Raw genomic sequence first — 15201 nt, forward strand, 5'->3', positions numbered from 1 at the left:
ACACTTAAATGAAAACTTGTAGTTGAAACACATAGACATACGGTATAGTCAGTGGTAAATAAAGGTTTTATATTTCTCTGGAGTGCAGTTCCTTTGCTTTTTTCTTTGAGTACTTTGAGGCTTATCTGATGAGTCCCCTGAACTTTCACCAAAAATATGAACTTCCCTGACTCAGGGAAGCATTTCCTTTTTCTTTTCTTTTACTAATATGAGACGGTAGGGAAAAAGCAGAGGCGCACTCAAGGGCTTGATTCTAAAAACTAAAAACAAAATTTTTGATTCTAAAAACAAAAAACTGGGAAACCCGAAACGTTTGTTTCCCAGTTTTTTTGTCTGTAGACTTGTTAAAAAAACCTCGGCTCTCAAATACAAATTTGTATTAGAATCAAGCCCTTGAGTACGCCTCTGCTTTTTCCCTACTGTACTCAACCTTTGGAGTTCACGCACCAGGCAAAACATCACAAAGTTAAGGCGCAGACGCCGATTCGCCATTGTTACTAATATGAGACGAAAAGAGGATGTATGTTTTCCATACATCCATTCATCATTCGTTCACATCTCCCCTCTATCACCCACAGGGAGTGTTCATGTATGTCACAAACCTGCACACCTACGGACGAGTTCTGTCGACGGAAAACTACCAGACGAACCATTTGCACAACGACCTCTGGCAGATCTTCGAGAACCCTGTGGTGAGAATCCAGCTGCTGGGAAATGTCACAGACATGACTTAGTCCGGGCAGGGAAAAAAGAGAGGAAAACATGATGAGCTGAATGCCACTTTGGCAGAACATGCTGAAATCCCCCCTAACACACAGTGAAAGCTCTGTCATCCAGTCTGCTATGTATGTCTCTGCAGAGGTAGCACATTCTAACTCATTATAAATTTGGTTCTTATTTTTAGATGAACTAACTTAAACACAGCCTGTAGTTGTGTGCATTGAGAGATCCGTGAGAGATGCAGTGTGCTCATCATGTCCTCCATAAGAGTGGCAACTGAATTCCCTCTTTTGCTTTCTTAGTCTTAGGTTAGGGCTGCACAATTTGGGGAAAATATCTACGGTAATTGTGATTTTTTTCGTTACTGCCAGTGTGATTTGATTTGCAATATAATTTTTGAAAGTCAAGCTTCAGTTCAATATTCCAATGTTGGCCCACTTCTGATTGGTGAGCATGCCTAGTGCTTGTGAAGCTCAGCACTCCTGATAGGCAAGCTTCACTGTCTATCACACAAGGGAAAAAAATCATAGATTTAGTAAAAAGATTAATCATTGAGACAGAGGTCCTTTGGGATTTCCTAATTACATTAGTTCGTACGGGGAAGCTAAACGAGGCGTGTAACTGAAGCGTTCCATTCGCGTTGCATAAAATCCATTTTAGATGAATGGTCTATTTTTTTTTCAAACATACGCACCGCTATCACGTCTGGTGTAGCTACTTCCATTGATTCTAGTGGAAGCTAATTGTTGCAGCAGACGCAACGCGAACAGAACGCTTCAGTTACGCGCCTAGTGTAACTCAGCCTTTAGATTTTGAGCTCTATCCCAGAAGGCATTATTTCGTGCTTTGCCTTTATGAGTAACCCACTGTTCACCATCCACAGGACTGGCAAGAGCGCTACATTCATCAAAACTACACCCGCATAATGAAGGACAAATTAATAGAAACTGTGAGTATTTTTCTCCACCTACATTACTCTTAAAGTTGCATCAAGGTTTTTGACCATTTTATCTATAGAATAAAACACGACTTGTGCTTGTAAAAAGAGCCACTCGGGTAGACCAAACAGTACACGGTAATGACACCAAAATGTTTCAGTTTGATCATTAGTTCAGGACCTGACTAGGGCTGCAGCTATCGATTCTTTTTGTAATCGATTAATCTAGCACTTTATCGATCGATTAATCGGATAACATTTTTTTTGTATTTTTAAACAACCAAAACAAATAATGCATAACGAAAATGACATTGCTGTAAATGATCAAGCAATTGGCACAGAGGTATTTATTCTAACTCCAACATTTGGCTCCAAAACTAAGCCAATTTATTGCAATTTACCCATTTAGTGTTTATAAGTGCCAGTGCCAACAATTAAATAATGTTCAAAATACTCTCTCTGTAAAATTGCAACCTCTTGTGCATGACTTAGCTGGGCGAACAAAGCTGTCCATACTATGTTGTGAAGTGCTGGGAGGGAGAAAAGGGAAATCAATTTAATATATTAATATGCACAACAAGTTTCATGCTGTAATCTAGACCTGTCATCAAAGTAAATATCTGTTTTATGTAGATTTCTACACCTGCAGCATTTGCCATTAGGCTACTAACAAATTATTTTACCATTACTAAAAAATAGCCTACCATTAGGCTACTAACAAATAATTTTACCATTAGGCTACTAAAAAATATTTTTTGGGGTGAGCCTATTTGCTGTGGTAACCTAGCAACCTGTGTGTGTGTGTGTGCACGCGTGCGGTGCGTGAGGGAAGATGAGGGTGCATGCATGTGTATAAGAAGGGGTTCTTTTTTAGGCATAACCTACTGTCTTGCAATTGAACGTGAATGAGTTTACTACTTAAAAACATTAAAGCTAAACATTATATCACGACATCGCTACAAATACAGTATGTGATTAAAATCAGCCAACATCAATGTAGGCTATAGGCTACGTAGATAGGCTAGATAGATTAATAAATAGCCTACTTTATTGACGTTTAGTGAAACAGCATGGAGTGGATGTTTTCGGTTCAGATGCTTGTTCTTTTCCTTTTTGAGTAATGATCCCAAAACTACTTGAAAACTTTAGACATCCTCTGCCATTTATGGACATCTTGACTCGCAATCGCGCCAGCTAAATTCAGAATGTATTCACGCGCTAATGGTGTGCTTCCTGAACAACTGTCCGTGTGGAACAATCATAGGAATTTAACGAGGCTTCGAGGAAGGGTTTTTGCCTCGAGTAATTTTTGTAATCGAGTTATTCGAGTAACTCGATGAATCGTTTCAGCCCTAGACCTGACTATCTTTGTTGTAGCTCATGAAAATAGTGAAATAATTAAGGCTGTTGACATACACTGATCTGCACTCATAAGCAGGGACATGAATGGTACAGCTGTTTTTGTATGGTAGAGACAAGAAACAACAAGAATTATGATTTATTTTGAAAACGCAAACACTGGTTTTCAGCAGTGCGATTACTTTTTTTGTTCAGCTTGTATCTTGAAATAGTGTGAAATAGTAACTTCTCGTATCCTTACCCACAGTACCGCTATGAACAACAGTTTCTAGTTTCTCATTTCCTCTTCTGAATATGACCAACCAGGAGAACTGTAAAATATTGCAATTAGGGCTGTCAAAATAACTGATTAATTTCGATTAATTAATTTGAGAAAAAATAACTGATTAAAAAAAATAACGCAGATTAATCGATTTTGTATGACCTTTGACCCCGAGCCGTTCTAGTTAGTAACCATTACTGTAAAATGAAGGAGAGAGAAGAAAATGTGCTGCCTAGATCATTGATTGGAACATTTACTTTTAAAAAAACGGCCTGTGGTGTTGACAAAAATAAAGTGTTGATTAAAATAAAGTCCTCTGCAATGTCTGCAGCAAGGAATTTGCATATCACCGGATTTTGTCAACTCTAAAGTCACACATCAATGGAAAGAAATAGTGTTGACATTAAGGGGAGTGTTCATTTATTTTCATTGTGTCTCCTAGGTTATATCTGTGGAATGAAATGCCTTGTATGTGAAAAAAACTTCTTCCCGAAGCACTTTTGAATTTATTTCCTCAGCATATTAGGTCATATCATAGATTATTATGGCCATTATTTGAACAGTGAAAATAATAATAAAAGAATTTTTGAACTTTAATGTCACTAATGCTGATTATTCAATGATTCATTTGAATTTAAATATTTAAAATACTTTCTCAGCAAAAATTATATATGCGATTAATTTAGATGAATTAATCACAGAGTATGTAATTAATTAGATTATTTTTTTTAATCGATTGACAGCCCCAATTGCAATGTGTAGAGAGCTGGGCTAACAGGCTCTGTGGGTTGTTATCTGTTTACTTGTAAAGATGAGAAGTTATACAGCTGTGGACTGTAGTTGTATGAATGAGTGACTTTGTATATTTCCCTTCAGCCCTGCCCGGATGTGTACTGGTTTCCCATCTTCTCAGAGGTGGGGTGCGATCACATCGTGCAAGAAATGGAGCACTTTGGGCAGTGGTCTGGTGGCGGCAACACGGTATCTCACTCCGCTCTTTCTTTTTGTTTATTGTATATCATGTAACATTTAGGTCCAGTCAAACTATCCCAAGACATCCCCACTCTATCTCTTTACAGCTAGTAATCACTCCACATTGTGCGTTGTTGAATGAGAACGAGAAAATTGAGAAAATCAAATAAATTGAATGTTCAGATTAGCATGTAACGGGAGGACAAGTGAGTTGACAAATTGTTGTGCACAAACAATGAATCGATCGATTAAAACAATGAAAACAATTTGATGTTTTTAAATCTGCAGTCAGCGATTGTACACAATTTTAAGCCCCTAACATTGTCTGTCACATTTAGCGAACGATCCGCTAGTTGCCCATCCCATGCGTACACGTAAAAAAAACCCGGTCTCTGTAGGCAGCCCAGGCTCCAAAAACCCAAAAACGAACAAATTGGGGGCAGCTGGACAAACAAAACACTGTGTGGAGTTTCTCTGGGAATACTGAAGGGAGGGGTGAGCTACATCTCTGGTGTGTTTTGTTTGGTCCTTGATTAAAATAGAATGTATGTTGTTTTGGACAAAAGCATCTGCTAAGAAATTTAAATATAAACTGAACTAACGAGACGCCATGCACAATTGCTGACCACACCCTTAAACTTGACTACCCTGCTGACCGCACCCTTAAACTTGACTAGTTGTAAGTGGAATTGTTGTATAAAAGCAGTATGACACTCGTGGTTACCTGTGGCACGTCCTCCGGCCTCGTGCCTACAGCCGTGGGTATATCCTTCACCAACCCCACTCTCACTTGTGCCATATTGCTTAAGAATACTTGGGAATTCTAGTAAAGGTTATCTATTCACTGTTTGCTTGGAATGCTTTGATTTGATTTGGAATCATATGATTAGTTATTTGGAATCGTATGAATAATGTTGCTCATGGGGGTAGTTTGATAAGATACTGGAGTAATCTGTAGGTATTTGTAGTGACATTGTGTGTGTCTTGACTCTCAACAGGACACCCGTATCCAAGGGGGTTACGAGAACGTGCCCACCATAGACATCCATATGAACCAGGTGGGCTATGAGAAAGAGTGGCATAAATTCCTGCTGGACTTCATAGCACCCATCACAGAGAAGATGTACCCAGGCTACTACACAAGGGTAAGATGACTTTCACAGATACTGGCATCACTGTCTCTTCTGTTGTACATCAAGAGAAGGTGGAGAGAGTTTGAAATGAGTTGATTATGTATATGTACTGAATTGAGTAGTACAAATACACATTTGTCAAAAAACATGAAAGTTAGACAGTAGGTACTTCTAAACTTGGGAACATGAAATGTATTGTGATAAAAGTGAACCACCTTTTGTAATGATCTAGATACAGCCTGTAAGTATAATTTAGATATGTATGTTAACTTATGTATTTTATATGACTTGTTATACGACTGATAAGATGACTAATGCAAAATATATATCATATATTTGCCCATCATTACTAATGTGTTTCTGAAGTGACAGCAGGAAAATGCTTGTGCTGTATTGTAATGTTAAGCAGTTTGGGCTGGATATAATAACTCAAATCCTGAAATAGCACAAACTTCATTATCATGAATGGATTTGAATTATTATCGATTTCATGTGCATTGTTTAAAATATCCCAACCTGTACATTTAGGGGTAGTTACAATTGAAAGTATTGTTTTATATTAAGAGTGTTATCATTATAATTATCGTTATCATTGTAAGTTACGGTGGCTCGATCCCTGCATGACGTTTATATGCACTGTTATATCACTGACCTGAATCTCTTCTCTCGTCAGTGCACCTCGTACCTCAACTTTGTAGTGCGATACAAACCAGACGAGCAGCCTAAGCTCGAGCCACATCACGACGCCTCTACTTTTACTATTAACATAGCTCTCAACAGCAAAGACATTGACTACCAGGTAAACAGACTCACTCAGACGGCTCACGTGCAGCAGCTTTAGCAGGCAGGGCTGCCGCAGAGTTATCCCACAATCCTTTGCACAGGGCTCTTGAGGCTGCAGGTGGTATCCCCCCCTCCTCAACTCCATCCCTCTCTCTTTCTTTGTCTCTCTCTCTCTTTTTCTCCTCCTCCGGGGATGGCGCTTGTTTGTTTGTTTGTTTGTTTGTTTGTTTGTCCCTCCTCAGAACGCTGCATGACCCGTGGGCCTCTCTCTCTCTCTCTCTCTCTCTCTCTCTCTCTCTCTCTCTGTGTTGTCTCCTGTGTCTTTGCAGGCTCAGTTTGATCTGGCGTTTGTAGTTAGGTATAAGCCCGACGAGCAGCCCTCACTCAGGCCGCACCACGACGCCTCCACATTCACTATAAACATTGCACTCAACCAAGTGGGCACTGACTACCAGGTGAGTGGCCATGGCACTGGCTGGTCTCCACTGACACCACTGCATCATGGACCTCCGGGTGGAAGGTGGTCAATCAGAAGATATGTATAATATACAGTACCCTCCAGAATTATTGGCACCTCTGCTAAAGTTGACTAAAAAGAGGAATATAAAATCATCTTTTGGAAATTGATCTTAATGCCTTAAGTTAAAAAATGAGGAAACATCCAACACCAATTTTCTTTGTGAATGAGTAATGTATCATAAATAAATAAATGTTCTTCCTTAAAATACAGGGGTCATAAGTAAGACATTACGATCAATTTCCAAAGGATGATTTTATATTCCTCTTTTTAGTCAACTTTAGCAGAGGTGCCAATAATTCTGGTGGGTACTGTATATACTGTATATTCACTATATTCTATGGGAATATGGGAATCTAGGGATACCTAGATGTTCCCTGATGAGTTAGAACAAAGATTGTGGGTGGAATGGGGTCTTTAAGAATATACGTAAATAGCACATTATCAAAGTACATTGCTTTGACTAAGTTAGGCTATGTCAACGTGTGTTCTTGTGTAATAAACTTGTAATAAACTTAACACTACACTACACATTACTTAACTCAGTCAAAACAATGAGGCTTGAATGGGTTAATTTGAGTCAGCCAAATCAGTTTTACTCTGATCTATGAAGAATACCATATTCAAAGACTCCCAAACTATCCCCTGATGAGTTAGAACAAAGATTATGAAGATCATTATTTTTTATATTTCAGTGTGGAATTGTTGTAGAGACTTTCAGGAGAGAACACTTAGTTGATGAGGTATAGGAAGCTTTGGTGCAGTGCTTTGAGGCTGGAGTCACGTCCACTGCTGCCAGATTGATAGCGCAAGCCTCACTAAATCACCTTGAGTGAAGGGGGTGGGATTCCTGCAAGACTCTATGCTCAGAGCAGGAAACCACAGCCTGTTGGGGCATGTTGCCCTGGCTCTTAAGGCAGGGCAGAAGAACCCAGCACTAGGGGATGGGGATGGGGGGGCAGAAGTGTCAGGACAGGCCTATGGAGGGATCCCCTAACCTCCCTTACATTCTCTGAATGCCATCCGCCAATCTGAGGATGGCATTGAAGGTATGTCACTGCACCCACAGAAAGACAAGACACGTCTTATCAGAAAGGAAAGACCATTTTTCAGGGGCCCTGGTTGTCAGTTTGTTTGAGCCAGCGGTAATACTGTATGTTCTAGTTCTTCCCTTTCAACGTTGCAGTAACCTGTGGATGTGTGCTGTGCAGTCTTGCTGAAGATAGCATGGCATGATAAAGAATCGCACGCACTTCTACATAGGGTGCTATCAGTGATGATTCTTTAGCATGTAGTGTAATTGAATCCCATGCACTGCTCTGTAGGACCATATTAGTGATGACTCTTCAGCATGTAGACTCATCAATAACTCCTGCTAGTTGAATTTGTTTCAAATCAATTAGGTGTTATTGGTGTATTTCGTCCTGCTAAGCATGATTTAGAGTTAAAAGTGCATGCTATGTTGTAAATATGTTGTTTGTTTCCATAGTTTGGTTTATTTCCAAGCATAATTTACACACTTCATATTGTATCAGCTCATTCTCAATATTGTATGAAATGCAGAAATGTGTATACTGTACCTGAATTACAAATTGGTACACAATAATAATTAACTTTCGTTTTACTGTTGTTCAGAAAATCAATTTTGAAAATGTTGATTAAATTCATTTAATTTTTTTAACTGTTGTCTTACTTGTTTTAGGCAGTAGGCACACAGTGCACACAACAAGTGTTGTATGTTAAAGCAGTTTTATTCAGTCTATTGGTTTACCAAAGCTAATAAGTAAATATTACAATGTTTTTGCACTGTACAAACTGTTGTCCATGTCTTTGAGAGTGGCGCCATGTTGGGTTCTTCTTTAACTTCTCTCATCTCACCCCCCTCCTTACTTTCCCTTCCTTCTTATGCTTTCCTTTCTCTTTACCCCCTCCCCACTTCTACACTCTCATCTTCTCTCCTCTTCTTTTCACTCCTCTCTACCTCTATCCCTTCTTCTCTTCACTTCTTCTCTTCCCTCTCTCATCTGTTCTCTCCCCCCTTCCTGTCTCCTCTTTATCCCTTCTATCTTCGTTACACCTTTTTCTTTCTTCCTCCTCTTCCTCCTATCACCCCTTCTTTTTCCTCCCCTCCCCTCCCCTCTCCTTTATCCCACACTCCACTCCTTCCCCGCTCCCCGCTCAGGGTGGAGGATGTCGGTTCCTGAGGTATAACTGCTCCATCCAGGCACCGCGCAAAGGCTGGGCCCTCATGCACCCCGGCCGGCTCACCCACTACCACGAGGGGCTGCCCACCACGGGAGGCGTCCGCTACATCGCCGTGTCTTTCGTTGACCCCTGAGCACCTCCACTGCCCCCATACCGCGCCGGGGGCTTCTGCTCCTCTGGTACTGTTTTATCCTCTGTACACTCCAGTGGGGCGTTTTTGTTTGTTGTCAAAGTTTCAGGGGAGTCTAGTATGAGTGCTTTAAAAGATCATTTCCGAACGCTGAAAGTGATGTACTTTAGAGATGGTGCCTTACGCTAGAAAACCTGAATGTGTGTGAGTTTTTTTGTAAATTTGTATACAGTGAACAAAGTTTTATACAGAGAGGATTGATTAAATCCCTTTGGCAACTGAATCTGTGAACTCAGGCATATTGGACACTGCTACACACTACTACAGTTGAATTGAAGTTTTATGCAAATTGGTGTATTCTAATAAAGTTTTGTAACGCCACACCTATTTATTAGCATGTGTATTTGACTCTGTTAAGGGAAATTATTCCAAAGACATAACTTAGATATTTGGAATGTGCAATATTTGAAGAACGGGATTTGATGCACATCTTGAATTGGTTTTACACATGTGCATTGGCCATCCAAACCAGTTGCATCACCATTTTTGTTTTGATTTATAATAAAAACGTAATAATAAAAAAGTAACAAACACGCAGAGCCAGTCTGTATACTTTAAGACATGTAGAAAATATTCTTCCTATTTCTGTGATATAGGACATTTTTGTTATATTTAAAGGCATACTGGCACAGCCTTGAGTAAATAAATAAGTTAACAAAACCCGTGTGTGTGTGTGTGTGTGTGTGTGTACCTATGTATGTATGTATGTATGTACTGTATGTGTGGTTTAACACATTATAGTACACCACATTGCTGATAGTAGATACCCTTCACAATGTATACTCCATTATAGAACACTTTTCTATCTAGTATCTGGAGCTGTAGGTCAGGCCCACTAGCCCAATATTGACCCCCTTGTTGGGTTGATATTTGACCCATTCATTTAGTTATTCTTTAATCTATGAAATTAGTATATTTGTATTAATAATAATCATAATAATAATATTCAATACATACACTTCATTAATCACTGATTTTATTGGATAGCTGGTATTATAACAACAAGCAATAATAATGAATAATATTTAATTTACTTATTTAAAGAGGTTTTTTTTACAATTGACCCCCAAACAACCTGAGAGTGAGAGAAAGATTGGGAGAGAGAATGTGTGTGAGAGGGAGAGAGAGAAGTGATATAGAGAGAGTATGAATGTAAGTGTGAGTTTTGTGTTTCTGCCCCAGTCTCACCAATACAAATTACACAGGGGTTGGGGGAATTCTTGGAGGGCCCTCAGCAATTGATTTGCCTGTGTTCTTGCGTAGCTACTCGGCACGGTAAACAGCGGTCGCCTCCATGTAGTTGGTCGGTGCCGAGTTATGCCTCAGCCATTCAATCATCTCCTGGGGTATGGGTGAGGCTGCAATGTCCAGATCAAAGAATTATGAAAATTAAATTATATTACATTGAAAAAAAGAGCCAAGCACATTTTTTTAAAGTTACTTTTTGGGTTTTTTACATTTTATCTAGGGCTGTCAAAATAACTTGTTACTTTCGATTAATTAATTACAGAAATAATAACGCGTTAAAACATGTAATGCTGATTAATCACATTTCATAGTGACATTTGACCCGGTGCAGTCTGGTTATTGTGACTGAAGGAGGCAGATGAGAAAGCACTGCTTTAAAAAAAACATTTAGCCTAGGCCTACGTTTAAAAAAGAACGCCCAGACCAATACTGTTGACAGGAGCATCAATCCACTATTTCTGCAGTAAGGAATTTCCGTTCGTCAAGTCTGAAGTAGCACCTCAATGCAAAACAATCCAGAGTTAGGCCTATGAATTAGCACACTTCTTGATGATAATGCTAGCCGCCGGCCTTGTCAAAGTTGCTGACGTTTTGATGAGCCTACCCTATGACCGACTAGCTAACTCCCTTAATAAATTGACTTGCACTATGAAACAAAATGTCTTCAAAAGTATGTAGAAGGTGGTTACATTTATTTCCATTCCAATAACTTTACACATTACATTTCCTTTTGCACTAGGCTATGCTGCTTTAAACAGTGAGGAGAAATTTTATGCAAAGTGTCAGCCACTAAGACTATGCCCATTGCCTAAATGTATGGTCGTTTTAAACAATAAACGTTTTGGAATGTAATTACTTTGGAATGTAATTACTTTGTAATGTAATGTAATTACTTTGGAATGTAATTACTCAGACATTCGACATTAAACGACTCGTTTAATGTCGAATGTCTGAGTAATTACATTCCAAAACGTACCTTAATGATACACCACAATTTATAAAGGAATGAAGTTTAAAAAACACACACACACACACACAATATATCAGATGGATTACACGAATAATTGACAAGATTATTCGACGGTCGCTTCTTTTCTAATAAATATAATGGGCTACGTTACATATTTCAGGCCACCAGATGGCGGCATGGCACTGCACTTCGCAGAGCCTTATAGACAGATACGGCTCTGGCACTTCGGGCCTTTTTTGGATGTAAAAGCAAGCAGTGAAATGGTGTCATCTGGTGGCCGTGCAGTGCAATAGCGCCATGAAATATTTAATTGAACAGTACATTACTGTAGAAATATTGTTTTTTCTTACTAATTATTCGTGTAAGGTAAGCCATTTGATACATTGTGTTTTTCTTTTTAAACTTTGTTCCTTTAACATAACATAAGCAAACAAAATTAATGAATCATTAAAGGAACACGCCACAGTTTTATGAAATTGGGTTATTCACCATCTCCCCTAGAGTTAGATAAGTGAGCAAAAACATTTTTGTCTCCGTGCATGCATGTTCGTAGTCCGTCAGTGCCCCCGCTAACTTAGCTTAGCATAGTGAATGGAATCCATTATTGCCGAATAGCATGTTGTGAGCAATGCAGATTGGGGGGAAGCACTGCTACTTGGGCGCAGAGATTGTCCGTGCTGTGGCGAGTGAGAAAGTACTGATGTGTTGCGTGATATCTCTGCACCCAAGTAGCAGTGCTTCGCCCCAATATAGTCCCAAGTCAAACCTGCCTAGGAAATCGCCTCGTCTTAATCTGCATTGCCATTTGTAGTCATTGTGAAGACAGGCCACAAAAAGTAATTAGGGATTTTTTTGTTGTTGTTGGCTCACTTTTACTCATGACATGCTATCCAGCAACAATTGGAATTCCATTCACTATGCTAAACTAAGCTAGCGGGGGTGCTGACGGACTACGAAAATGCATGCGTGAAAACGTGCATGAAAATGCAAAACATAGTGTGACATATATTGTTAAAACAGATGATGTGCTAATTGGCTAAGTATTAGTTTGCTGACTTAGCTAATGTTTTTTAGCAGTGATGCTGACAATGTTAACTATGCTAACCATGTTAACTATGCTAACAATGTTACTTAGCTAACTTGGCTAATGGTTGCTAGCAGTTATGTTAACAATGCTAACTATGCTATGCTAACCATGTTACTTAGCTTGGTTGCTAGGCTGTTGCTAGGGTACTTGAGGTGGTTGCTAGGCTATTGCTATAGTACTTGTGGTGGTTGCTATGCTGGTTGCTAGGTTAAACTCATTGGTTGTTATAGTGCTTGCTAGGTTGTAACTGTGGAAGTGGTTGCTAGGCTGTTGCTAGGGTATTTGACATGGTTGCTAGGCTGTTACTATGGTAGTGATGGTAGTTGCTGATAGATAAAACAAAGTGTACAGAAAGTAAATATAGGTAAAGTGATAGTTATGATAGTGAAAGACAGTATAGGGTGAAGATATTTAATATAATATGAAGGGAGGGATAGACAGATAACCTACCTCTTCCCCAGAGTGACAGAGACAGGGAAGAGGTGAAGGGCACAGCGAAATATGAATATGAAAAATTGATACATTAGAGGGGGCAGGAGACTACGGAGGCCCACTAGGACTCTCACTGTACAGAAGACACAAGGCAGTGTGTCATAGCAAAAACCATCTTTGTGTAATTATAAAACAATAGAAATGTGACCTGTTACACAAACATTCACATCATATGTTCCCAGATATGGGTACATCCTGAAAAAGGAAGAGCATGTAGGCTATAGGCTATGGCCATTACAATGACCAATATATTATCTTAAATGAACTAGCTGAATAACACAGGTGACCACTTCTGCATAATTTCATGGAGTGCTGAAATGTACACACATTTTTGAAAATTTCTGAACTGTGAAATGTAGCATATATGTTTTGTGGTTGTGAACTTATTGCAATATCACCATAACTATTCCATCTGTGTGTGCATGGTTATAATTCTGAAGTGCAAAATAGCTTAGGCTACAGCACAAATATTTCCATAAAAATAAGCAAGTCTGACCTCTGAATTTATTTTGAAAGTGCACCTGATTGATGCATTTAAAAGTTAAAATATATAAACATTTCTTAAATTCTTACAAAACACCCACCCACTTTTTAAAATTGTTAGTTTGGACCCCCCTACTTTTGCCGTGTGAAATACCAGTGCTGTTTTCAGCATCTGTTTAGTGCTTCATTGTCATTTTCATTGGATTCTCCCATTTGCGCGTAAATCGCTCAAAAACTTTTTTTTTTTTGTTACACGCATTCTCCCATTCCTCTTCTGTCACACACACAGTGACAAGCGCCAAATCCCCCGCAGTGTTGAAGAAATCAGTCATCCCCCTCACTTTTGATAAGGTAAAAAGCCTTATAGGTACGCCAAATAAATAATAACCTATAGGTTTACGCTAGGCTATGTAAAACTCCCCATTAACAGCATCACGTCACTAACCACAGCTAAGACTGCACAATCTCTATTCACTCTGTTGGATATCTGAAGCCAGTTTGTCTACTTAGATACTGTAAATCCTCAAATTATGGCCGGGGTCTTAAAACAAAGTACAGGCCTTTAGGGGCAGGATTGTATTCGAGACAGCCCTTTATTTCTTATGTGAGTTTTATTTTGAGACATGCGTTTCTTGTAGCGGCATACTGTCAAAAGCATGACATTTTAGTTTGATATTTAATTTACTTTTGGACTGTTTGATTATATTGTTAAATGTTGGGACTGATGGGCATTGAAAACTGGGGAGGTATTTGATGATCACTATTACGTTCCATGTAGTTGAAAGAGTGTCGGGATTTCAAACAAACCATCCGATTTCATGTGTTCATTGAACGTCTGCGGTGCTGTAATGGAAACCTTATTGTGTAGCCAAGTAGCCTATTAAGTTATTTTCTAAATTATGCATGATTTACTTTTTATTAATTTCATAGGCTGGCTTTATTTTGTTATATAGAAGTATCTAAATAACCTGTTAAAATTTACCAGAATTCAGGAAATTGCATCTAGTCCAAAAAAAATTTCCCCTCTGAAATGTCCCACCCACTTTCACAATGCCTCCGACGCCCATGGTCCTAGTAGTAGGCTAGATCCCTTTGATACCAATGTTCATTTAACTCTGGGACCCTGGTCATAGGGATGGATTACTGTACGGGCCTTCCGGGCCCAGACCCAGGGGCCCAAGGTGTCAGGGGGCCCTGAAGCCCAAGCCTTTGCATGGAATCATTGCCTCAATATCAACACATCAGGATGTAGGCTATGAATCTGATTGAATTTAGTATTGGCCATCCCCAAAATGCTAGCCTGACGAGCCAGACCCACATTAAAATGTAGGGTCTGGGCACTCACCGTTCGCAGTGTTTAGTCCGAGGGGCGGGATAATCTGTTGTCTTTCAAATTTCCTCTGCACGCAATAGGACAGCACTGAGTCCCATGCGTTTTCCCACCAGCAGAGCTAGTTGGCTAGTTCAAACTTTTGCCATCTCAAAACAAGCTTAACTCGTGTCACACTGTTGGCCAACAGCAATATCCATCTTCTTTGTTTTCAAGTAGCAGGGAATTCAAGCCAAACCGTTGCAACTCTGCTATCAATCATTATGTTAAGCCCGCCTAACGACTCTATAGACGATTTGATTGGCCTGATAGAAGTTTAATTTTTTGAGCTCACAAGCCAACGGAGAGTTGCTAGACTAGCCCTGGAAGCAAATGTAATTTGCTGCTGCTAGGGTGTGTCTAGATTTCTAAGCTACCAAAATGCACCAGAATACAGGAAATCACATCAAACAAATGAAAAAAATTCTGGGGGAGGATCCCCAAACCCCCCTTCCACATATGCGACAATTAGTG

At 39.4% G+C, this 15201-nt stretch overlaps 1 protein-coding gene across 2 annotated transcripts in view; it reads left to right on the forward strand.

Annotated features, from left to right (window-relative positions):
• Positions 1–9738, forward strand: part of plod1a (procollagen-lysine, 2-oxoglutarate 5-dioxygenase 1a) — a 32808-nt gene extending 23070 nt beyond the window's left edge. Inside the window, exons 14-19 of one of the 2 annotated variants that reach the window (XM_076275835.1) lie at positions 579–692; positions 1604–1669; positions 4155–4259; positions 5249–5395; positions 6496–6621; positions 8866–9738. In XM_076275835.1, the coding sequence (XP_076131950.1) occupies positions 579–692; positions 1604–1669; positions 4155–4259; positions 5249–5395; positions 6496–6621; positions 8866–9021 (714 nt within the window). In that variant the 3' untranslated portion in view covers positions 9022–9738. Of the gene's footprint in view, positions 1–578; positions 693–1603; positions 1670–4154; positions 4260–5248; positions 5396–6056; positions 6183–6495; positions 6622–8865 lie in introns of both variants that reach the window. The other variant, XM_076275834.1, reaches the window with a different exon arrangement.
• Positions 9739–15201: the final 5463 nt, after the last annotated feature.

Source organism: Alosa pseudoharengus, unplaced genomic scaffold (genome assembly GCF_046254945.1).
Source record: "Alosa pseudoharengus isolate Yale_2024_CS ecotype anadromous, Long Island Sound unplaced genomic scaffold, YU_APseudo_1.1 YU_APseudo_1.1_scf_9, whole genome shotgun sequence".
In the NCBI taxonomy this organism is placed as follows: Eukaryota; Metazoa; Chordata; class Actinopteri; order Clupeiformes; family Clupeidae; genus Alosa; species Alosa pseudoharengus.